This window comes from Schistocerca piceifrons, chromosome 5 (genome assembly GCF_021461385.2).
Source record: "Schistocerca piceifrons isolate TAMUIC-IGC-003096 chromosome 5, iqSchPice1.1, whole genome shotgun sequence".
Lineage (NCBI taxonomy): Eukaryota > Metazoa > Arthropoda > Insecta > Orthoptera > Acrididae > Schistocerca > Schistocerca piceifrons.
The window spans coordinates 246747994-246774635 of NC_060142.1; the positions used below are offsets into that span (position 1 = coordinate 246747994).

The 26642-nt window shown below is 42.3% G+C and overlaps 1 protein-coding gene across 1 annotated transcript in view; it reads left to right on the plus strand.

Moving 5' to 3' along the window:
• LOC124798324 (ADAMTS-like protein 4) overlaps positions 1 to 26642 on the plus strand; it is a 750423-nt gene that overhangs the window by 597270 nt on the left and 126511 nt on the right. Inside the window, exon 4 of the mRNA XM_047261674.1 lies at positions 6616 to 6697. Within this exon, the coding sequence (XP_047117630.1) occupies positions 6616 to 6697 (82 nt within the window). The remainder of the gene's footprint in view (positions 1 to 6615; positions 6698 to 26642) is intronic.

Here is a 26642-nt window from a genome sequence, read left to right on the forward strand (position 1 = left end):
AGAACATAGACGGGTGTGTCTTAGTAAGACAACTGTGGAGCACAAAATGATTAAAATTGTTAATGACGGTAAAGTCTGAGACACACAAATTTTCCTGCACACCACCAGCGAATGAAATATTCGTGGGATAAAGTAAAGAGGATGGGAGGAGATTACTTCTCTGCTCCGTCAAAAGCCGTACCCTGGTTTGCGGTATACTGTACCATCTTTTCCTCCATAGCTTGTGGCGACCCTGCGTGCGGAACAGTATCAGACTGAAAGTCGTAAACAACCAGTATATGCAAAGACACGACGTAAACAAATACAGTACTCACGCCAATATACATGAAATGTACTCACAGTAGCGAATGTGGATGCTCCATGGCCAGACTCAATGTTCCGTATGTCGTCAACCAAAGGTCTTCAGCCTGCACTCGGACATATGTATGTTCCCATACGGAGAGACATTTTAATTGAAAGTCGCTTGCCTGGTGTCGACGGATAATACGGTATTAAAGTGCCTGTGTTGTTCAGAAGCACGATGCAACGTTCCTTCGAACTTACATGCGATTTTCAATTAAAATGTCTCCCCTGTACAGGAATGTACGTAGTGGATGTACGAGTGCACGTTATAGCACATGGTTTACGGCATATGGAAGTTTGGGGTCTGTACATGAGTCGCACTCGGATAGCCCAATGGAAGGCGACCGCTCGCGATGAGCGGGAAATGCGGATTCGAGTCGTGATCCAGCACAAATTTTCATTGTTGTCATTCAGTTATGCAACTAATTTTCGTTGTTGTCATTCAGTTATGCAACTGATGGTTGTCCATGTTCGTAACAGCTGCAGTCGCAGCAATGCCTGTTCCTTGGAACATGCATGCGTGTTCGAAGGAACATTGCATCGTACTCCTGAACAACACAGGCTCTGCATTTGACCGATGGTGTAAATTAACCAATTCGAAGAGACGTGAAATGATATGTGGTAGAGTGTTCAACATATACATATATACTGCGCTAGCCACCAAGCGGTGTGTGGCGGAGGGCACAAGGGCACAATTTGCGCCAAAGTCATATTCCCCCCCTCTGTTCCACTCGCGGATCGCACGAGGGAAAAACGACTGTCTGAACGACTCAGTACGAGCTCTTATTTCCCTTGTCTTTGAGTGATGATTATTACGCGATTTGAAAGTTGGTGGTAATAATATATGCTCTACATCCTCGGTGAAGATTGGATTTCGGAATTTAGTGAGCAGCCCCTTCTGTTTAGCGCGTCGTCCATCTGCAAGTGTGTCCCACTTCAAACTTTCTAAGAGATTTGTAACGCCCTCGCGAAGGCTAAATGTACCAGTCACGAATCTTGCCGCTCTTCTTTGGACCTTCTCAATCTCTTGAATCAGACCCAACTGGTAAGGGTCCCATGTAGACGAACAATACTCTAAGACTGGACGAACTAACGTATTGTAAGCTATTCCCTTTGTTGAAGGACTGCATCGCTTCAGGTTCTACCAATAAACCGCAATCTAGAGCTCGCCTTACCCGTTACTTGTGCAATTTGATCACTCCATTTGAGAGCATTTCGAATCGTCACACCCAGACACTTGACGGATGTTACCGCTTCCAAAGACTGATCATTTATTTTGTACTCATACATTAATGGGGATTTTTGCCTTGTTATACCCAGTAGGTTACACTTACTAATACTGAGAGATAACTGCCAGTCATTACACCACGCATTTATTTTCTGCAAATCCTCATTGATCTGTTCACTACTTTCGTGTGATACTACTTTCCTATAGACTACAGCATCATCGGCAAACAGTCTAAGGCCGCTGTCAATACCATCAACCAGATCGTTTATGTAAACCGTAAAAAGCAGAGGACCTATTACGCTGCCCTGGGGCACACCTGAAGTTACTCTTGTTTCTGTTGAAGTTACCCCGTTCAGAACGACATACTGCTCCGTGTCTGTTAGCAAACTTTCTATCCAACCGCATATGTCATTGGATAGACCGTAAGCGCGCACTTTTTGTAGCAAGCGACAGTGCGGAACTGAGTCGAACGCCTTTCGAAAGTCGAGAAATATGGCACCAATCTGGGAGCCGGTATCTAGAGCCTATTGTATATGACACACAAAGAGGGCCACCTGTGTCTCGCATGAGCGCTGTTTTCTAAAACCGTGCTGGTTTCTGTAGATGAGCTTCTCAGTGTCTAGAAAGGTCATTATGTCTGAACACAAAATATGTTCCATGATTCTACAACAAATCGATGTCAGTGAAATTGGCCGGTAATTATGTGCATCCGATTTTCTACCCTTTATATAGATTGCTACGACCTGGGCCTTCTTCCAGTCCCATGGAACTTTCCGCCGTTCCAATGATCTTTGATAGATGACGGATAAGAATGGGGCTTTATGTGTTCAGATTAACTGCAGCTTTCGATACCGCTCTGCCAACCCAAGACCAAACTACAACTATTTTTCTTTTTTTTTTTTCTAGCCTTGACTTCGGGCTACGGTACATACCAGTACGGCAGTACATCTAAGATTTTAGTAATCTAATTCGTTGGTTTCCGCTGCTCACAACCAAATTCGCACCTTCCAACCTAGCATAGACCTCAAGCTTCGAAGTAGATCAGTCTGCCACCATAACATTAAAGAAAAAAAGAAAGAGGCAACACAGAAATATTGTCAGTATTCTGTTACCTTTCGGTTTTCGTATGTATGTATCCGTGGGTTCAGTTGCACCCATTGTTCCGTCTTCAGCACTCAGCGAATGGAAGAGAACGGTCGTAAAAGTCAACCAAATGGCGCAGTAAACCTTATGAGGCTTTTCAGTGAGAGAGGAGCCGAGCTGCTGTGATTTTCCCCGCTCCCCTCCTTTCCCCAGCGCCTCCTCCCTACCACACAGGCAAGAGGCTGCGGCAAAAAGGGCGTCCACAAAGGCGCACAGACGAGCCGGGGCAGGCGCAGGCGCCGCTGTCGCTCCGCTGTTTGGACGTCCGCCACAGGCGCGCCCGCGGTGCTTTTTTCCGGGTCGTTAGGCAGACTTATGCCCCGCCGTCAGCGGAGCGTCGGCGTCCGCGAAGAGCTGGACGGCTTGCCTGTAGCCGGTCGGCTCGGCGTAAAGTGCTTACACCACAGCTCGGCTGCAACCTGTTTCCGGACTGCGGATTGCACCCGTCTCACGGACATGAACAGCTAGTCTGGCACGAACTGTTCGAAAACCGCTTTTCGTCACGTAAATAGGTGCGCAAAACTTGAGGACGAAAGAGACCTGCGCGTGATGTGTCACTGCCCAGTAACATAGCTCGATGGAACTTGGAACGTACATAAAAAGAACTGCTACAGTATAGTACAGAAAGTAACTGAAAGAAATACACATTGAGACGAACAAAAATGACACTTTTTCCAAATACAATAATTACACTATATACCGGGTGATCAAAAAGTCAGTGTAAATTGGAAAACTGAACAAATCACTGAATAATGTAGATAGAGAGGTAAAAATTGACACACATGCTTGGAATGACATGGGGTTTCATTAGAACTAAAAAAATGCAAAAGTTCAAAAAATGTCCGAGAGATGGCGCTTCACCTGATCAGAATAGCAATAATTAGCATAACAAAGTAAGATAAAGCAAAGATGATGTTCTTTACAGGAAATGCTCAATATGTCCACTATCATTTCTCAACAGTAGCTGTAGTCGAGGAATAATGTTGTGAACAGCACTGTAAAGCATGTCCGGAGCTATGGTGAGGCATTGGCTTCGGGTCGGATGTTGTCTTTCAGTATCCTTAGGCATGTCGGTCGATCACGATACACTTGCGACTTCAGGTAACCCCAAAGCCAATCATCGCACGGACTGAGGTCTGGGGACCCTAGGGACCTGGGAGGCCAAGCATGACGAAAGTGGCGGCTGAGCACACGATCATCACCAAACGACGCGCACAAGAGATCTTCGACGCGTCTAGCGATATGGGGTGGAGCGCCATCCTGCATTTCGGTTCTAATAAAACCCCATGTCATTCCAAGCATGTGTGTCAATTTTTACCTCTCTATCTACGTTATTCCGTGGTTTATTAAGTTTTCAAATTTATAATGACTTTTTGATCACCCGATATATGTAGACTGAAGCGACAAAATGAAAATTTTTAGTAAAGCTTGGATTCGAAACTGGATCTCGCGATGACTAGGCATATGCGCTAACCACTACGCCACCCTGGCACACTGGCTTTCCGCAACTGCACAGACGACCTTAACACACCTCCCTCCTCAATCCACACATACTAACAAACTGCTAAAGCACCTAAACAAGCCTGTGCGAATGATGTCAGACATAGGAGATATAAATATAACAAAATTGGCATATTTTGCTTATTTTCACTCCACTATGTTATATGATATCATATTTTCGGGTAACTCCACAAACTGAGAAATTTTTTTTATAGTACTGAAGCATATGAGTAGTGTGCAGTGTAAATCCAAGAACATCATGTCGAAAACCTGTTCAAAGAATTGGGCATACTAATGAAGTTTGTTGTAAATAATAGATCTCTTTTTCCAACTAACTGCTTAGTACACAGTATGAATACTAGGAATCAGAACAATGTACGTAAATATTTAAAATCAGTTACACTTGCCCAGAAAGGAGTCCAGTCTTCAGCAACGCATATTTTCAATAAGTTACCAGCAACCATTAAGACTTTAGTTTCAGACAAGGCACAATTTAAACGTAATTGAAAAGAATTTTTGGTGACCAACTCCTTCTATTTCCTCCATGAATTTCTCAACAAGTGCAGTAGACCCTTTTACTGAATATTTATTATACTTTAATTAATGACAATACTTGGTTGTAACAGCCAAGTAACTACCTACTGTGTGAATGATGGATGTATGGAAAGCAGATGTAAGTATTAAGTCTGTAAATAGTGGAAGTTTAATTTTAAATCTTGTACATAATTTGACTGTTCTTAGCTGAGGATCATTGAAATGAATAATTTACTTTAATTTTTAACAACACTTGGTTGTAATAGCCAAGTAACTAGCTACTGTGTGAATGATGGATTTAATGAAAGCATATGTAAGTATTAAGCCTGTAAATATTAGAAGTTTAATTTTAATTTATGTACATAATTTTACTGTTTATTGACTGAAGATCATTAAAATTAATGAAACTCAAGTTTTTCTAATCAGATTTTTGTAATGTGTTTATCTGACATGTTCCACACCCAGGAGGATCCCCTCTTTTGTGGGTCTATGGAATCAATAATTAATCTAATCTGATCTAATCTCCACATTCCTACTCACGCCTCAGCCCAGTTGCTATTCCCTCTAGGGTAGTCCGTGCAGTTGTGCAAAACCACTGTGGCGTAGTGACTAGTGCATCTGCTAGTCAGCAGGAGAATCGGGTTCGAATGCCGGCCTTGGTAAAAATTTTCATGGGTCACTTCAGTTTGCGTATATACATCATAGATGATAGAGCCTTGGAAAGGTTTCGAAAACCATATAGTTACATTTGTTAATTACACTGGGGTCACCTCGATTTTTGAAGGTCCCCTGGACATTACAAAGAGCATGACATGGTTTTTAATACGGCATTCCATCACTAAAGACTGTGAAGCGTGCTCTGCAACGTGCTCCCATGCTGGCTGGCTACAAGCATGTTAAGCAGTTATTGGGGTAGTAGGGCTTTCCATTCGTCCACCAGCTCGGTTGACAGCTGCTGCGTGGTCTTTGGTGAATGTTGGCGTGCTTCAACACCTCTCCCCAACGCATCCCACACCTGCTCGATGGGGTTTAAGTCAAGATAACGGGCAAGCAAGTCCAGTCGCCAAATACTCTATTGTTGCAAGAGGTCCTTCACCAGCGCTGTAAAAAAAAGAAAAGGACGCGAAAGCTGGTTTTTTATCACGTCTCATTAGTCGACGTCAATTAACCGTCATAAATTTACCAAATGCGATCAAGACATTTGTGAATGAGAATCTGTGTTTCAAACACATCGCGCGCTTCATTCTGACAATATCAAATTTCATTTACCATACGCAAAACTCCCGTGAAGTTGGAAAAGTAGGAGATGGACTGACACATCAACTCTTCAGTTCGAATGAGCTTCGCCAGCAGAAGCAGAGAGCATTGGTCGAATTTCAGTCCGATACGTAATTTTATTGTCGGAGAGTTTCATACAACGTAGCATCCACTACGTTTCAGAGCGACAGTTTCAATTTGGATGGAATCGTTTTCAACATCATCCAGTATCTTGTTCTTCAGCCCTAATTTGAGCTCTCAGATGATTCTCTAACACATGATCCTTCTAAATAGCTAGCCGTGTAATGACATTATGACATTATAGTCCTCTTTTGATGTCGTCTAGCTATTTCAAATTTGTTCTTCCTCATTTCCAACACTCATAAATTTAGGTTCAGCACCATTGGGAACGGCGTAACAAATGACGCACAAACTATTCTTCTTTTTCTAAACGCTCCTACGAGAGTTCGCTGCCTTATAATCTTCTCCGACAAATCCAAAACAGTTATTTTGTTTGCATTTACATGAAAACTCATATTTGTCGAAATATTATCATGCAGAAAAATTTGCACGAAAACTGGTATTATAAATGATGCATTATTTGTTCACAGATCATCTATCAAGAACCAAACCCGGGAATTAAATACGAATATATGCTGCCGATGAAGGTTGATCCTGTTCCACCCATTCCAGGTAAGAAAATTCACTAAATGATACATGAATTTCTAACAAATATCTTTTGATGGTATACGGTGCTATTAACGTAAGAGATGATTTTGCACAGTTCATTAATTATGTCATCATTAAAATGTACCGCACTAGTTTACTCATGTAATGCGACGTGTTTTGTTCCCTAAAAAGTCAGTACTTGGAACAACGAGCGATTGGGCATAATAATTCTTGGGATATTTACCATAAGCTTCCATCCTTTAAATTCTGCCCACTCTCGCAATATTTTTACTCAAATAATTTGATGTGTCTTCTGTAGACGAGTGTTTTCCTAGCAATCCACTATCGCACTTCGGAATGGAATCAACTCAAGTAAAAACTTTGCACCTTAAAGTGAACTATGCCGAAAACTCCATGTATTTTTAACCTATAAAGTATATTCTTTCACTGCCAGACTGATAGCTTTGCATCTTGCCCTCTTATTGACTACTTTTCAGCCAACTGTATGCTTTGACTGACCACATCACATTCTTAGTCAGTTCAATTGTTTTCCGCAACGCAAAGACTGGCATTGCCTCTTCGAATCTGTTAGAGGCAAGACGCAAATTGTCTTGCAAAAACCGATAGCTGTTCTAGCTCGCAGTCGGTTTTGACTGTAAGGCACTGTAAGAATTAATATGTTTAGATTTGCTGTGATTTACCTAAATCAGGTTTATGAAAATGCCGACATGCGTCCTTCAACGAGACTATGTCGTACTTCTGCTTCGTCATTGTCCATACAGCAACTTTTAAAGTTTGTAATGTCATCTATGTCCTTTATGCCTTCTATTGCACATGATAACTGTGCGACGAAGATTTGCACTACCGCCACCTCCCTGTTTTCATGATTTTAGCGATTCGGCAAAGGACTACGACGCTTCTCAATGTTTCCTGTAACAAAAACATTAGGAATAGTGAAACGACAGTACCACCTTCAACGGAAGAGGAAGAGGGACGAAGCCCAAGCTGTGGTATGCCAAAGACCAGTCAGCGATTCTGCCATGGCCATTTCAAAGAAACTGTCCGCGCGCTCTTTTTAAAAATTTTACGGAAACCATGGAACACCTATATCTGAGCTTCTCTCTCAATTACGAGTTGACTGTCTTAATTGCTGTACAACTTTGTTTAGTAAGAGAGAACATTTGAAACTTACAAGAGAATACTTGAGAAGCAGATTATTCATACGACATCGAGGTCTAAGGAAAAGTGGAATTTTGTTTTTGGGTTCTACGCGGCCTGCCACGAATTCCTCTCTTGTGACATCCTCTTTATCTGAGAGTGGCATTTTCACACTACGTCCTTAATTATTTGTCGGGAACATTCCAGTCTCTGTCTTCCCGTACGAATTCTTACCCTCTACAGGTTCCTCTTGTAGGTTAGGGTTTTCAAAATTCCGCCTCTAACCATCCCTGCAACAGAATTTTAATATATTTTATTGTTCTGGTTTTAAATGGTGGCATTCGCTTTTTACGTGCTGCATTATTTTTCAGAAATTATAAAAATTACCCCGGAAAAATAAGGTTTATCCAAAGTACAACGTGGTCATGCGTCTAGAAAGAAATATTTGATTGAAATTCAAAAGCGTTGCTGTCGAGAAAATCTTGTAAATAATTTATTTGGTCATGTGTCTGCTACATTTTTAACTTTGTTACAGACCAATAATCAGTAAGTGAAACCAAATTAAACAGAAGTGTTATCAACAACCAGTTAAAAGCTAGATACATTCTGAAACATAAGCCATTGGTAACTAACACACATTTCCATTTTTCAAGACAAGTAAAATTGTTAAGAAATTAACTAAATTTATTTAATTTGCAAATATAGCGCGTTTCTTGTTAAAAGACCTCCTTCTGTTTCAAGGTACAGGTTGGTACTTGACCGACGAAGTATGGCTTTACCGTCACGTTCTATAGCTAGTTTTAAAAAAATACAGGATTTTGCTTGGCATAAAATTAACATTGTCTTCCGAATAGCTTTAGTATGTTATACATCACTTAAAAATGTACGATTCGAAATATTTACAAATTCTGCACACAACGCACCCTCATATCTGTCATCGACAAAAACTGTTTAAAATTGAGTAAGCGCTTATGGTGATCTCTTGTCAGCAGTTTTTCGTGTGATTCTAACATTGGTCACTTGACTGACAGACCGACCAAAAACTATCATGACATGCATCTTGGTGCTCTACCGTCAAGGTGCAACTCTCTAACTTATCATGGAAGTCATCCGCTGTAGTATAACACTTGTTCGAACATCCTGTCCGTCTTGCAGTGTTTTCCGTATGTTCCTTTCTTCTCCTCATTCCTTATCAGTCCATATAATTTTCAACATGCTTTTGCAGCAGCACATCTGAAACGCTTCTATTTTCTTCTTTTCAGATTTTCCTTCAGATCATGATTCATTACCGCTATGGTGTACTCCAAACGTACATTCTCAGACATTTCTTCCTCAAATTAAGGCCTACGTATGATAATAATAGACTTTTGGGGATCTGGATTGCGCTATTTGCCTATGCTACTCTGCTTTTCGTGTCCTCCTTGGTTGGTCCGTCATGTGTTATTAGGTCTTGTTTCCATTATAAATCGCAGCGTCAGAACGGCCTCTCTTGTACCTTTACCTGTCCGAAAGCGAAACTTATTGTCAACTAACAGATCCTCAGTTTTTTCCATTTTTATGTATGCTATTCTTTTCAGCAGCTTGGATTCGTGAGCCGCTAAGCTAATTATGCGATGGCTCTCGCACTTATTTGTTCTTTTTGTCCTCAGGATGGTGTCGGTAATATTTTTCCGTCATCAGTCTCAAAGACACTACGCACCAAACAGAACAGTAGCTTGCTTGCCACTTCCACCAATGGTCTCAGAAATTCCGAACGAATTTTATTTAACTCGTCTGCTTTATTTGATTGCAAGTCTTCAAAGCCTTATTGAAATTAACAGAGTACTGCAAAAATTCAACATCCATTCTATATTTCATTGGTGGTATGCAGATAGCTCATCTGTCGTTACTGACAGCGCACCTGAAGAAAACAGATACATATTTACAAAAATATTGTGCAAATATGAAACCCAGTAACCCTGATCATTGCCCTGAAATTTACGTTACTTTGTTATTGGCCAGAGAAGGCAGTCATTAACGTATCAGTAATGTGAACGTAGCTTCCTAGCAGATTAGAATTAAGGAACTGCGTATCTTGCTGTGGCTGAGTCATTTCTCTGCAGTAGGAGTGCTAGTCCCGCCAAGTACGCAGGAGAATATCTTTGAGTTTTGAAAGTAGGAGAGATGTGCTGGGGGAAGTGATGCTGTGAGTTGTGCGGGATAGCTTATTCACCAGTGGACCTGCCAGGGAAACTCAAAGTGCCGGCTTCGGGTAACAGCCCAGCTTAGAGTTTCATCTGCCAGGGAGTTTCAAAACAGTACACACTACGCAGCAGCACCAAAATTCAGTTTCAAAACACTAAACATTCTCCATTAGCGAGAAAATTCAGTATGGAAACGACAGAAATATTAATTATACCGTATTCTTATTTTATCAAGGCGAATAAAATTTGTGTGTGTGTCTTCATTAGTGAGGTCATAAGATCTGTTGTTTATTTACCATTATTGGAGGTATTTAAATTTCGTCTGTGCAAGTAAAAAAAAGGGTTTCAATGCTTCGAAGTAAACACGTTAATTGAGAAAAATTTAAGAAAAATTTAATTAATGATCTCAGGGAAAACTAAAATATTTCACGAACAGCTGCTGAAGTGTCCAGTACTTCATTTTGCCCATGAAAAGTTACATTGATGTAATATTTAAGTGCCAGTAAAAAATTTATAGAAAATATTTTGAAAAGAAACAATGACCTTACGTTTTGCAAAATGAGTAGTATACAGTAAAAAATAGATTAGAGAAACAAATGAGGCACTTTTGAATGATGCCGCATGTTGCACACAGCAAACGAGATCCCGTTAATATTTCTACATCTACATCTACATCCATACTCCGCAAGCCACCTGACGGTGTGTGGCGGAGGGTACCTTGAGTACCTCTATCGGTTCTCCCTTCTATTCCAGTCTCGTATTGTTCGTGGAAAGAAGGATTGTCGGTATGCCTCTGTGTGGGCTCTAATCTCTCTGATTTTATCCTCATGGTCTCTTCTCGAGATATACGTAGGAGGGAGCAATATACTGTTTGGCTCCTCGGTGAAGGTATGTTCTCGAAACTTCAACAAAAGCCCGTACCGAGCTACTGAGAGTCTCTCCTCCTTAGAATCTTAGAATTTTGAAGACAACTGGGGCACATAGGTCCGGTGGATTACGTAGACCGTGCAATCTCAATTGCTGTATATGATTTTGAGTATTATTCAAAGGCTTGTCAAATTTTTCTCTAATATGTTTTATTTCTTAGTTTTAGACAAGTCATTTCATAAAATATTGACATTTTTTCTTCAAAAAATTGGAATTTTTTGTCCGATTTTCTCTCATACCAGGAAGTAAGTACTTGTTTGTTTCCGCCCTCAGTCTGCTGTCATGTTACAGTGACAGCTCTTTAGCCACGAACATCAACAACATACCGGTGTTACTATAACGCGTCGTATTCCACTCCAGAAAATGTGCAGTGCTACAACCCAACGCAAGACCAGGTTACAAACATCGGCACCAAACGAAGGAACTCCTAAAAAGCGTGTCAGCAAAAGACGCTTCCTCATATGTGAAAAAATCTGACTGGAAGTACCACCACTGACGATGTTTTACATCAATGAAAAGAAACGTGTATGGTGACATAAATATGAATATACAATCAGATCCACACACGGACTTAAGCACATTCATGTAAGCAAAAATTTATGTTTGTTGAGAAAGTATGAGTTAACTTGATGTTGACTTAAAAGTAATCAACGTGAAATGTCTCTCAGACCACTCTCATTTATTTGGAACCAGGGCTATAGTCTGGCATTGCCTTCATGAACGACTGCAGCAGGGGACAGCCATCCAAGAAATAGATAGGCTGGATACACCGATACTCTCATGGCTTTCTGTTCATTGGTGGAATAGGTGTACAAGAATATAGCACGTAGGATGTCTCTCGGGGTGAACGAACATTCTTAAAGTTTCCTTGCAGAATTTTCTTTATGATAAATACATTTGATACTCTGAATTCAGGTTAGATTCCAATGCGGAAAATGAAATCACAAACAATGCTATCGTGAGAAAAATGTTCAAATATAAGAAATATACGTCGGGAAGACCAGAGTGAAGATTAGACACAAGTTCCCTGGATTCTTGTCATGTGCCTGTCAATTTAACGTCGAAAGTCAGTGCCGAAATTCTCTCTCTCTCTCTCTCTCTCTCTCTCTCTCTCTCTCTCACTCACTCTCATTCCTTTGCATTGAACAGCGAAACTACTATGCATTCTTAATTTTTGCTAATTTGTTTTTAATTTCACAAAAAAATTGTTTTGACTTATTCGTAAGCTGAATCTGTCCATCCGACGACCATTTCCTTTTCGATTTTCTGCAGCCACTTTGCCTTAGTCCCTACACTACCAATTGGTTTAATTTCCAAGGTATACAGTCGTATACCTTTCTTTTCTTGAACATTGTTGCATTTTCTTCTCTTGCTGCATTTTCTTCTCTTGTTGCATTTTCTTCTCTTGCCAGTCAGTTCAGGTACTTCTTTCTTTATTAAAGGTTTCTCCGCAGCTACCTTTCTTGAACTTCTATTAGTTTGTCCACCATCCGAGATTCCCGTTTTAGAGAGACATCCCCTTCTCTTCAATTGAACTATCTGCTGTTCCATAACGCAGTATCTGCAGCCTCAGTTAATTTCAAACGCACGTCAGAATTACTCAGTATTTCAATATCAAACTCACATACTGATTCTTCCTGACGATTCTTTTCAGCTTCAGCTTCCTACCCTTCCTATTTGCTGACACTATATCTGCTCCTCGGTACGCCTTGAATCCAGCATCTGACTTCGGAATCTCATTATCAGGATGTAATTTAACTGGAATCTTTCCATTTGATTATTAGGTTGGTGCATAAGTTTCTAACGTTTTCCCATAAGTTCAATGAACACAAGAGATATACGTAACAGAGACCTTAATCATCTATAATATATTCTCCTTCACTATTCACAAAGTCGGCCAACATAAGGGTAACTTTTCGATTCCGCAACTGTAGAAATTACGTGGTTTTGAGGCGAAGTACTCATCGAACCATGTTCGGAGCGCATTTTCATCCATAAAGGAAGTTTCTTCAAGGTTGTTCGGTAGAGAGCGGGAAACGGCGGAAGATCAGGTGAATAAATGGATGCGTAATGACTTCCAGACTCAATTCCTGTACAGCGATCTTTGTCACTCTAGCAGAATGCATGCGGGCGTTTTGGTGAAGTACCATTAGTTCACACAATCTTCCTGGTCGTTGTTCTCGGATTGTGTCTGCAAGGTAGTTGTTGACGGTAAATGTCATTAGTGACGGTTACACCTCGGAGATGCAATTCTTAGTACACCATACCGTGGCGTTACATCAGATGCATAACATTAATCACGGATGCTAGCAGGTCTTTGCAGGGGGAGTTGCTGCTTTGTTTGATCACAACAATCCCTTTCTTTTCCTTACGTTAGTATAAATACACCATATCTCATTACCAGCAACGGACCCGCCAGGTTAGCCGAGAGCCCTAATGCGCTGCTTCCTGGACTCCGGTAGGCGCGCCGGCCCCGGGTCGAATCCGCCCGGCGGCTTAACGACGGAGGCCGGTGTGCCAACCAGCCTGGATGTGGTTTTTAGGCGGTTTTCCACTTCCCACTAGGTGAATACCGGGCTGGTCCCCACGTCCCGCTTCAGTTACACGGCTCGCAGACATCTGAACACATTCGCACTATTCCACTAGTTCACGAGACACAGACAGATGGGGTACACTAATTCCATCCCAGGGGGTACGGGGTGGCGGCAGGAAGGGCATGTGGTCATCCCTTAAATTAACCTTGCCAAATCCTATTACCCTTGCCGAACCTGGGCCGGCCGGGGTGGCCGAGCGGTTCTAGGCGCTGCAGTCTGGAACTGCGCTACCGCTACAGTCGCAGGTTCGAATCCTGCCTCGGGCATGGATGTGTGTGATGTCCTTAGGTTTGTTAGGTTTAAGTAGTTCTAAGTTCTAGGGGACTGATGACCTCAGAAGTTAAGTCCCATAGTACTCAGAGCCATTTGAACCATTTTTTTCCCGACCCTGTGTCATTGGGGGACAAAGGCACAAGGAAAAGAAAGAAAGAAAGAAAGAAAGATCTCATCACTAGTAACGAAACACGATAGGAATGGTCGAAGTTTTCAAGAGCCAACTGATGACGAGCAAGCAGAGATGCACATACGGCCACCCGTTGGTTTTTGTGATTTTGGCATAGAGCACGCGGTACCCATATACCCGATTTTTCAATCTTCCCCATTGCATGCAAATGTCGCACGAAGGTGGAGTGATCTCAGTTCATCAAATTTTCCAGTTCTCGAGTACACTGACCTGAGTCATTGTCGATTAATGCGTTTAAACGATTTTTATCAAATCCCGAAAGTCATCCTGAACTTGGAGAGTCACTAATGTCAAAACGATCCTCTTTCAAACGAGAAAACCAAGTTCCTGTAGTGCTCTTTCCAGTGGCATTATCCCCATTAACGGTGCAAACGTTTCTGGCTGCATCCGCTGCTGTCACCCCTCTACTGAACTATTACAGAAGAATATGTCGGAAATGTTCCGATCTCTCCACATGGCACTTCATTTTATAGCATCCACAGCTCAATCAACATCTCCACACGACAAAATGGCAATAAGAAAAATGGTTCAAATGGCTCTGAGCACTTTGGGACTTAACATCTCAGGTCATCAGTCCCATAGAACTTAAACTACTTAAAACCTAACTAACCTAAGGACATCACACACATCCATGCCCGAGGCAGGATTCGAACCTGCGACCGTAGCGGTAGCGTGTTTCCAGACTGAAGCGCCTAGAACCGCTCGGCCACCAGCGGCCGGCCAATAAGAAAACTCAAATAGCAGCAGACATCTACAAATGAAAAGTGACAATCGATAAATAAACCCATAGCAACCGGAATACCGACGTGCAAAACAAAAACACTACGAACTCATGCACTTCCTCGCCTCTGATGGAATACGGCAGAATTCAGACGGCCTCGAGGCCAGAGGGGAGTTCAGAGACCTCCGCACTGCAGCCTGGCTGAACGGAACGATTATACCAATTTGCTTCACACAAGGCGCTCACGGCCAGGCCAATTGCCGCAGCTACGTTTCAATTATCGACAATTGGATATGGCGTGTCGCGACACCGCATCGACCGCCAGTGCGACCATTTGGCCGCGTGCCCGCTAGTCACTCCGCCGTCAACTCGATTGGAGGTCAGAGTAAGCAAAGGCGGCTGCAGTGTCGCATCATTTGCCAGAATGTGCTTGCAAAACTATTTTGTCAGACGATGGTAATTTTTTTTATCACAGGTGCCCTGAAGACTAATGGTAGACTTCTACGGTATTAAGGATTATTTCAGAATAAATCTTTCACTCTGCAGCGGAGTGTGTGCTGCTTTGAAACTTCCTGCCAGATTGAAACAAAGCGCCGCACCGGAGCTCGAACGGAACTTTACATTTACGGTCACGATCCGGCATACTGTTTTAACCACCATGAAGTTTCAAAACAGAGCACAAACCTCCAGGCAGTGGCTAAGCTATTTCTCCGCAATACTCTTTCTTCCAAAAGGTACTAGTCCCACAAGGTACAATTTTTTTGTTGTTGTGGTCTTCAGTCCTGAGACTGGTTTGATGCAGCTCTCCTTGCTACCCTATCCTGTGCAAGTTTCTTCATTTCCCAGTACTTACGACAACCTACATCCTTCTGAATCTGCTTAGTACATTCATCTCTTGGCCTCCCTCTAAGATTTTTACCCTCCACGCTGCCCTCCAATACTAAATTTGTGATCCCTTGATGCCTCAGAACATGTCCTACCAACCAGTCCCTTCTTCTTGTCAAGTTGTGCCACAAACTCCTCTTCTCCCCAATTCTATTCAATAACTCCTCATTAGTTATGTGGTCTACCCATCTAATCTTCAGCATTCTTCTGTAGCACCAAATTTCGAAAGCTTCTATTCTCTTCTTGTCCAAACTATTTATTGTCCACGTATCACTTCCATACATGACTACACTCCATACAAATACTTTCAGAAACGACTTCCTGACACTTAAATCTATACTCGGTGCTAACAAATTTCTCTTCTTCAGAAACGCTTTCCTTGCCATTGCCAGTCTACATTTTATATCCTCTCTACTTCGACCATCCTCAGTTATTTTTCTCCCCAAATAGCAAAACTCCTTTACTACTTTAAGGATCTCATTTACTAAGCTAATTCCCTCAGCATCACCCGACTTAATTCGACTACATTCCATTATCCTCCTTTTGATTTTGTTGATGTTCATCTTATACCCTCCTTTCAAGACACTGTCCATTCCTTTCAATTGCTCTTCCAAGTCCTTTGCTCTGTCTGACAGAATTACAATGTCATTGGCGAACCTCAAAGTTTTTATTTCTTCTCCATGGATTTTAATACCTACTCCGAATTTTTCTTTTGTTTCCTTGACACTGTACTATAGCCGATCAAAAGTACCCGGACATCCGTATGTGCACTGAGGTGACAGAAAAGTCATGGGATAGCGATATGCACACATACACACGGCGGTAAATCGCGTACACAATGTATAAAAGGGCAGTTCATTGGCGGAGTTGTCATTTGTACTCAGGTGATTCTCGTGAAAAGATGTCTGACGTGATAATGGCCGTACTACCGGAATTTACAGGCGTTGAAAGCGGAATGGTATTGGAGCTCGACGCATGGGACATTCTGTTTCGGAAATCGTTAAAGAATTCAATATTCCTAGATCCACAGTGTCAAGAGAGTGAGAATACATAATTTAAGGCATTACCTCTCACCGCGGACGATGCAGTCGCCGACGGCCTACAGTTAACGAGCGACAGCAGCGTCGTTTCTGTAGAGTTGTCACGGCTAAGAGCAAACCACATCCCGTGAAATAGCCATGGAAATCAGTGTAGCACGTGCAAAGAACGTGTCCGTTAGAACGGTACGGTGAAACCTGTAGTTAATGGCCGGCACTGTGGCCGAGCGGTTCTAGGCGCTACCAGTCTGGAACCGCGCGACCGCTACGGTCGCAGGTTCGAATCCTGCCTCAGGCACGGATGTGTGTGACGTCCTTAGGTTAGTTAGGTTTAAATAGTTCTAAATTGTAGGGGACTGATGACCACAGACGTTAAGTCCCATAGTGCTCAGAGCCATTTGAACCATTTTTGAACAAATAGGGACCGTCGATCATTGCGGAAAGTGATTGTAAAAAACTCGCTTGAAATCTGCGGAAGGAATCACTTGTGAGTTCCAATGTTGTACCAGCAGTACAGATAACACAATGATTGCGTGTTTTGTTTCGGATCATCAGTCCTCTGAGTCGTTTGATGCGGCCCGTTACAAATTCCTCTTTTGTGCCGTCCCCTTCATCTCAGAGTATCAGTGCCACCATATGTCCTCAATTATTTTCTGGATTTATTCCAATCTCTTGTCTTCCTCTACAGCTTTCATCCTGCACAGCTCTTTCTAATACCAAGGAAGTTATTCCTTGATGTCTTAACACATGTCCTATCATCCTATCCCTTCTTCTTACCTTTCATCATCATAGTTCTGTACACCAAATCTTAAAGGCTTCGATTCTCTTCCTTCCTTGTTGTCCTATAGTCCATGATTCACTACCATAAAATGCTGTGCTCCCAAAGTACGTTCTCACAAATTTATCCCTCAGCTTAAGACTTAGGTTCGATACCAGCAGGTATCTCCTAGCTAGGAATGCCCTATTTGCCTGTACTAATCTAATTTTTATGTACTCCTTGCTTCGTCTGCCATCTGTTATTTTGCTTCCAAGATAGCAGAATTTCTTTACTTCATCCACTTCGTGTCCCGCAGTTCTGATGTTAAGTCTATCGTAAGATCATTTCTGCTACTGTTTATTACTTTCGTCTTTCTTCGGTTTACTCACAATCCGAGTTCTGTACTCATTGCAGTGTTCATTCCACTCAATACGGCTTGTAATTTTTCTTTGCTTCTGAATAAAGAGGTTGCACAGCAAGGGCGAAAGACTACATCTCTGTCTCTCACCCTTTTTTATCCGAGCAATTCTTTTTTGGTTTTCCACTCTTACTGTTCCCTCTTGGTCCTTGTACAAATTGTATATTATCGATTTTTTGCCACACCTTACTCTTCTTCTTTCGGAACTGCCTTTCACCATTTTACATTTTCGAACGGTTTGCCAATCTCGAAAATTCTACGAATGTGTCTTCATGTTACTTCAGCCTTGCTCCCCTTATCAGTCACAACGCCAGAACTGCCTCTCTGGTCCCCTTAGCTTTCAGAAAGCCAAACTCATCGTCATCTAATATATCGTCAGTTTTTTTACCATTCTTCTTGTCAGCAGCTTGGATACATGAGCCTTTAAGCTAACTATGCGACAGTTCTTGCAGTTAACTGCCATTGCTATCTTCGATATTGTATGGGTGATTTTTTCCTGAAGTATGAAAGCACGTCTCCAAACTAATAGATGCTACGCACCTGCTTGAATAGTCTCTTGGTTGCCACTTCCTACAATGATTTCAGAAATTTCGAAGAAATGTTATGTATCCCTTATGCCTTATTTGATCGCAAGTCTTCCAAAGCTATCTTAAACTCTGACTGCAATAATCGATCCCCTATGATTTCGATATTCACTTCCATTTCCGCCAAAAGGCTCGTCATCAGACAAGACTTCCCCGTCGTAGAGGCCTTCAGTGCACTCCGACCTATCCGCTCTGTTTTCTCGCCTTTAATTACACCGAGATTATTTTCCATTTCTGTACGCTGAAACAGTGCTTGCGGCTAACATTTCTTTTTCGATTTCTTCATATTGTTCCTGCAACCTTTTCTTCTTTGCTTCCCTATACCTCCTATTTATTTAATTCCTAACTGACTTACATTTCCATATTACTGAATTTCCATGAACGGTTTTGTACTTCCATCTTTCATTGATCAGCTGATGCATTTCTTCTGTTAACCAAGTTTTCCTCGCAGTTACCTTCCTTGTACCTGCAAATTGGAGCTGGCATATAGATAATGTTATGAGAAAGGCGAACTAAAGACTGCTATTTATTAGCAGAACACGGGTCGACTAAAGGGACTGACTACAATACGCTTGTCTGCCCTCGTCTGTAGTATTTCTGCGCGGTATGGGATCCGTACCAGATAAGACTGACGGACGACATCGAAAATGCTCGGAGGCGGACCCATACTTTTGTATTATCGCGAAAAAGGGTAGGGGGAGGGGGGGGAATGTCACGAATGTGATATGTGATACGCGAGTTGGTCTGGCAGGCATTAAAACAAAGGCATTTTCCGTTGCGGCGCTAACTTTTTGGGAAATTTCAATCATCAGCTTGCTCTTAAAAAGGAGAAAATATTTTTTGATGCCAGTCTATAATATATTATTATCATAATAAAATAAGAGAAATCAGAGCTGGCGCTGCAAGATGAAATACTCACTTCTCCCGCGCGCTCTACAGGGTGGAGCGGTAGAGAAACAGTCTGATGTGGTCCGATGAACCCTCTGCAAGGCACTTAAGTTGGACTTACATGGTAGTCATGTAGATGTAGATGTATGTTTTTCTTCCTACTGTGCATAGGGTGTCAAAAAGAAAAGGTTACAATGGTCGAGCAGCTCCTCATTCGCCACACATTCCGAGTGATAAGTGACTCTTGAGGTCGAGTGACACTCTTGGACAGTAGATGACAGGGAAAGTGTGATTTGGAGCGATGAATCACGCTATATCCTATGGAAATCCGATGAAAGGGTTTAAGTTCGGCGACTGCCTTGAGAACATTACCTGCCGTCATATGTAGTGCCAACACTGAAGTACGGAGGAGCAGGTGATATGTTAGGTGAATGTTCTTCGTTATTAGGGTGTGAACCATTATTGCGCTTAAGAAAACGCCAAATGCGGAAGGATATGAACACATTTTACAGTATTGTGTAATACGTACAACACAGGAAGAATCCGGAGACGATGACTGCAACTGCATGACAGTGAATCCAGTCATAATACGGTATCTGCTGAGCAGTAGTAAGCAGAAACATTCCTGAAACGGATTTGGCTGCCCAGAACCCCAGTGTTAACCCGTCGGGAGACCTTAAGGAAGAGTTAGAACGTCGACTTCGCTCCAGACCTCAGCGCTCTACATTCTTTCTCTGTTTCCGTCTCTTGAGGAAGAATGGGCTGTCATTCTTCCAAAGACATTTAGAGACCTCAGAGAAAGTGTCCCCAGCAGGGATCAAGCCGCCGTAAAGACGAACTGTTGACACACCCATATTAATGCCCATTAGTAGGAGTCCGGATATTTTCGATCAGTAGCAGAAAGGCACTGCGAGAGTGTGAAAGAATGGGTGGTGAGCCGTGCTTGGTAGCTTAGTCATTAAGAGGAGTGCTCGCGAAAATCAAGAAACTCCGAAGCCAAAGTCATAAAGCACATCAGGTCGACCTGAAGGTAACCCTTTCTTAGTAAAAGACAAGTTCTGTATGTAGAACACAATATTTCTCACTTACAGGCTAATTAAATATAAATATTTAAAATTTTAAAATAATAACAGAGATACGGTTGCAGATACACATCACAAAAGAAAGAAAAAAATTAAATTCTAAGTTAAAGGTCCCAGTGATGAGATTGTGTATTGAAGGGGTTGAAGACAACTGCATATGTAGTTGGTCAAAAGTCTTCATTTTTTTGACCGAAGGCTGTTAGTGCTTTAATTTTACTTTGTAAACGGTCGCTGACAAAGTAGCCATGTTCAAAACTTTAATGCTTCGTTGTCATTTTTTAGTCCGACATGGTGGGAATCACAAACACTTGAGCAATACTCTAGAAGAGGTCGCACAAGGGTTCTGTATGCGGTCTCCTTTACAAATGAGCTACACTTTCCTAGAATTAGTATAGAGATTGTGACTAACCAGTTGGCCAAATGTCTGATTTATTTAAATTGATAACGCAACATTTTTTTTTCTTTTTTTTTTTTTGGAAAATACGTTGTGTCCCACCTTGCTGCCCCTGCCGAGTAGTCTACCTCTCTGACGCAGCGGCTTCTCAGTGGGCCTACATCGAGGCGAAGCCGAGAGCTGTGAGGTCTGCGGCGGTTGTCCCCAGGTGCCACAGCGCCGACTGCGCCGAATTTCCAACCCTCGTTACGTACACCAATCGTGCACAACGTTGACGGCAGCCCGATTGCGGAGCCAACGAGCGATGGGCACGTTATGTCCAGTAGCACACCAGCCAGTCGCACAGACTCAGTCTGCTAATCTGTGCGGCTTTGTAACTGGTAGCCCAGCGAGTTAGACAGTTCATCGGGAACTGAGCAGAGTTCGTCATCGACGGAGTCAAGCGTTCAAGATTCCTTGAGAGACAGCAGTTTATAATCGTTTGCCAGGAGTCTCTCTTCACGAGTTTTCAGTCAGAGGGCGTCAGCTATGCAGGCCAGAGCTCACATTAGCAACAGTCGGAAGAGAGTTCCCACGGTCCCGGAATCAGCTCTCGAAAATAGGGACCTCCACAGTCCGGGCAACGACGTGTTAAATGGCTTTATCTCTGGGCTGTTTTTTACTTCCGGAAGAGATTGTTCGTTTATGGAACTTAGTTCTGAGCCTGGACCGACTCATTGTTGTTTTGTATGAACTGGATGGTCGTTTTTGCAGGTATGGTCATGAACATATAAGTATGCACATGTTCTAAGTATTGTGGGTAGCAGCGTCGCCGAATGCACACAGCGGTCATCGCCTTATCAAGTTCTTAATAGTATTATGCCAAAGTGCACACTCAAAAATAAACAAACAGCAAATAAGCATTTTCAAACATATAAAACTCACCCGTACACTTATCGTGCTGTTTTTAAATTAAATACATCTTATATTTGAACGACTGTTGCATTATGCTCTCAGTACCGGTTTTTTTTTTTTTGGTTATATGTCTACTGACTGGTTTGATGCGGCCCGCCACGAATTCCTTTCCTGTGCTAACCTCTTCATCTCAGGATAGCAATTGCAACCTACGTCCTCAATTATTTGCTTGACGTATTCCAATCTCTGTCTTCCTCTACAGTTTTTGTCCTCTACAGCTCCCTCTAGTACCATGGAAGTCATTCCCTCATGTCTTAGCAGATGTCCTATCATCCTGTCCCTTCTCCTTATCAGTGTTTTCCATATATTCCTTTCCTCTCCGACTCTGCGTAGAACCTCCTCATTCCTTACCTTATCAGTGCACCTAATTTTCAACATTCGTCTATAGCACCATATCTCAAATGCTTCGATTCTCTTCTGTTCCGGTTTTCCCACAGTCCATGTTTCACTACCATACAATGCTGTACTCAAGATGTACATCCTCAGAAATTTCTTCCTCAAATTAAGGCTGGTATTTGATATTAGTAGACTTCTCTTGGCCAGAAATGCCTTTTTTGCCATAGCGAGTCTGCTTTTGATGTCCTCCTTGCTGCGTCCGTCATTGGTTATTTTACTGCCTAGGTAGCAGAATTCCTTAACTTCATTGACTTCGTGACCATCAATCCTGATGTTAAGTTTCTCGCTGTTCTCATTTCTACTACTTCTCATTACCTTCGTCTTTCTCCGATTTACTCTCAAACCATACTGTGTACTCATTAGACTGTTCGTTCCGTTCAGCAGATCATTTAATTCTTCTTCACTTTCACTCAGGATAGCAATGTCATCAGCGAATCGTATCATTGATATCCTTTAATCTTGTATTTTTATTCCACTCCTGAACATTTCTTTTATTTCCTCATTGCTTCCTCGATGTACAGATTGAAGAGTAGGGGCGAAAGGCTACAGCCTTGTCCTACACCCTTCTTAATACGAGCACTTCGTTCTTGATCGTCCACTCTTATTATTCCCTCTTGGTTGTTGTACATATTGTATATGACCCGTCTCTCCCTATAGCTTACCCCTACTTTTTTCAGAATCTCGAACAGCTTGTACCATTTTATATCGTCGAACGCTTTTTCCAGATCGACAAATCCTATGAAAGTGTCTTGTTTTTTCTTTAGCCTTCCCTCCATTATTAGCCGTAACGTCAGAATTGCCTCTCTCGTCCCTTTACTTTTCCTAAAGCCAAACTGACCGGCACCTAGCGCATTCTCAATTTTCTTTTCCATTCTTCTGTATATTATTCTTGTAAGCAGCTTCGATGCATGAGCTGTTAAGCTGATTGTGCAAAAATTCTCGCACTTGTCAGCTCTTGCCGTCTTCGGAATTGTGTGGATGATGTTTTCCCGAAAGTCAGATGGTATATCGCCAGACTCATATATTCTACACACCAACGTGAATAGTCGTTTTGTTGCCACTTCCCCCAATGATTTTAGAAATTCTGATGGAATGTTATCTATCCCTTCTGCCTTATTTGACCGTAAGTTCTCCAAAGCTCTTTTAAATTCCGATTCTAATACTGGATCCCCTATCTCTTCTAAATCGACTTCTGTTTCTTCTTCTATCACATCAGACAAATCTTCACCCTCATAGAGGCTTCCAATGTATTCTTTCCACCTATCTGCTCTCTCCCCTGCATTTAACAGTGGGATTCCCGTTGCACTCTTAATGTTACCACCGTTGCTTTTAATGTCACCAAAGGTTGTTTTGACTTTCCTGTATGCTGAGTCTGTCCTTCCGACAATCATATCTTTTTCGATGTCTTCACATTTTTCCTGCAGCCATTTCGTCTTAGCTACCCTGCACTTCCTGTTTATTTCATTCGTCAGCGACTTGTATTTCTGTATTCCTGATTTTCCCGGAACATGATTGTACTTCTTCCTTTCATCAATCAACTGAAGTATTTCTTCTGTTACCCATGGTTTCTTCGCAGCTACATTCTTTGTACCTATGTTTTCCTTCCCAACTTCTGTGATGGCCCTTTTTAGAGATGTCCATTCCTCTTCAACTGTACTGACTACTGTGCTATTCCTTATTGCTGTGTCTATAGCGTTAGAGAACTTCAAACGTATCTCGTCATTCCTTAGTACTTCCGTATCCCACTTCTTTGCTTATTGATTCTTCCTGACTAATGTCTTGAACTTCAGCCTACTCTTCATTACTACTATATTGTGATCTGAGTCTATATCTGCTCCTGGGTACGCCTTACAATCCAGTATCTGATTTCGGAATCTCTGTCTGACCATGATGTAATCTAATTAAAATCTTCCCGTATCTCCCGGCCTTTTCGAAGTATACCTCCTCCTCTTGTGATCCTTGAACAGGGTATTCGCTATTACTAGCTGAAACTTGTTACAGAACTCAATTAGTCTTTCTCCTCTTTCATTCCTTGTCCCAAGCCCATATTCTCCTGTACCCTTTTCTTCTACTCCTTCCCCTAGAACTGCATCCCAGTCGCCCATGACTATTAGATTTTCGTCCCCCTTTACATACTGCATTACCCTTTCAATATCCTCATACACTTTCTCTATCCGTTCATCATCAGCTTGCGACGTCGGCATGTATACCTGAACTATCGTTGTCGGTGTTGGTCTGCTGTCGATTCTGATTAGAACAACCCGGTCACTGAACTGTTCACAGTAACGCACCCTCTGCCCTACCTTCCTATTCTTAACGAATCCTACACCTGTTATACCATTTTCTGCTGCTGTTGAAACTACCCGATACTCATCTGACCAGAAATCCTTGTCTTCCTTCCACTTCACTTCACTGACCCCTACTATATCTAGATTGAGCCTTTGCATTTCCCTTTTCAGATTTTCTAGTTTCCCTACCACGTTCAAGCTTCTGACATTCCACGCCCCGACTCGTAGAACGTTATCCTTTCGTTGATTATTCAATCTTTTTCTCATGGTAACGTCCCCCTTGGCAGTCCCCTCCCGGAGATCCGAATGGGGGACTCTTCCGGAATCTTTTGCCAATGGAGAGATCATCATGACACTTCTTCAATTACAGGCCACATTTCCTGTGGATACACTTTACGTATCTTTAATGCAGTGGTTTCCATTGCCTTCTGCATCCTCATGTCGTTGATCATTGCTGATTCTTCCGTCTTTAGGGGCAATTTCCCACCCCTAGGACAAGAGAGTGCCCTGAACCTCTATCCGCTCCTCCGCCCTCTTTGACAAGGCCGTTGGCAGAATGATTAGCATTGGTGGCCGAAGACTTCCGGCATAAGAAGTCATAGGCAGTGGCGGGGATCGAACCGGGGACCGAAGACGTATTTGATTATGAATCAAAGACGCTACCCCTAGACCACGGGCAAACCAGTAGTGGTATTGTGATATATTTACACTATTGTTTCACACAGATTTCCTAGATGTTTCCCAATAAAAAGTCGACCTTTCGCATTCCCTACAGTCGGACTAATGAGCTCGTTCCTTTCCTGTCGTTTGCAACGCTATGCCCAGGTATTTAATCGACACGAGTGTGCCGGTGGGTACACAGTAATACTGTTCCCGAAAACTGCAGGACTGGTTTTTCCGTTTTTGCACATTTAGAGCAATCTACAAGTTTTCGCCACTTTTAAGAAACGCCATCTCAACACTGGAAACTGTTATCCAGTTCTCTCTTACTACATCAGTCCATATGCTAGATTGCACTAGTACATTCCGCCAAGGCACACTCACTTACTATAGAAAAAATATTTCAGTGCTCTGCCTTTGTGACGGCCGGGTGGCTGCCCATTGCCCAAGCCTACAGTAGACCAGCACTTCTCCAGCCTCTTTGTTTTCTTGCAGCTTGGGCGCCCACTCACCAACTGCCTTTCCATCTTATCGTTCCTATGATCTCTCCCGCCACTCTCACCTTCTTCACTAATCATCTGCTTTCCACTCCGTACCGTGAAACAACCTGGTTGGCTTCCTGGGTTTTCTTAATAATCTTCAGGAATTGACATTCGTATTCTTCTTCCCTCTAAAAAATTAAGACACCATTTTTCTATCAGCCCCTGGCCATTCTGTTGTTTAGCTTTTTCCAACCGTGGGGTTTTCACCGTGGTGTGGAAATTTAGATGCTACGATAAGCGTGTTATACCAACCAATTGCCATCGTGGTAAAGTTCCCAGGACTCGATAAGCCGCTTCACTAAGCCGTGTGGAACATCCATAAGCCCTCTTGCTTAGGGTATCTGCGACCTCCTGCAGGCACTCAGTACGGGGACTACTCCAGAAAATATCCACACTAACGAGTTTTCACTCCTCTACAGCGTTTCCTTCCTGATTCCGAAGGCATCTCGTGCTCCGTCTTTCATATGGTAAAGCTATGGTAGTTCAATAGTACCACACCCTAGTAAGAAGCGTTTGCAGTACATTCAGCTGCTGAAAGAGCTGAAAGCTAATCACACAAGTGGTAATAGGTTCTCCATGAGTATAAAGAGCTAATCTCTCTTATGCGTTCCCTGTGGAAGATACAGACATCAAACACAACGATCGAGGTGGTTCCCACCAAGTTCTGATACATTTCTGGGACAACAGGAGTATTTTAAGGTGTTTACAGTGCCCTCCGAGTCACTTGTAAAAATTTGTAGACGTAAGACCTCACGCATATTATGGTTGAGGCAACACATCCTCTCTGGAGAAGATGGTCGTCACGTAACGGTCAACGATATTTTCGTGGGTTTCGTAAGTCCTGAGCTTAGATTTTGTGAATCAAAAGTTTATATTGGTGGTCAATGGGTTGTTCTGGAACAAAATGATGTTAAAGTACTAAAATAATGAAACTGTTGTCGTATACCAAAATATTAGGGAATGTAGCATATATATTAAATCATAATTCGAATATACTTTTATCCTGGTAACAACATGTTTTCGGGGATCGCTTTCCTG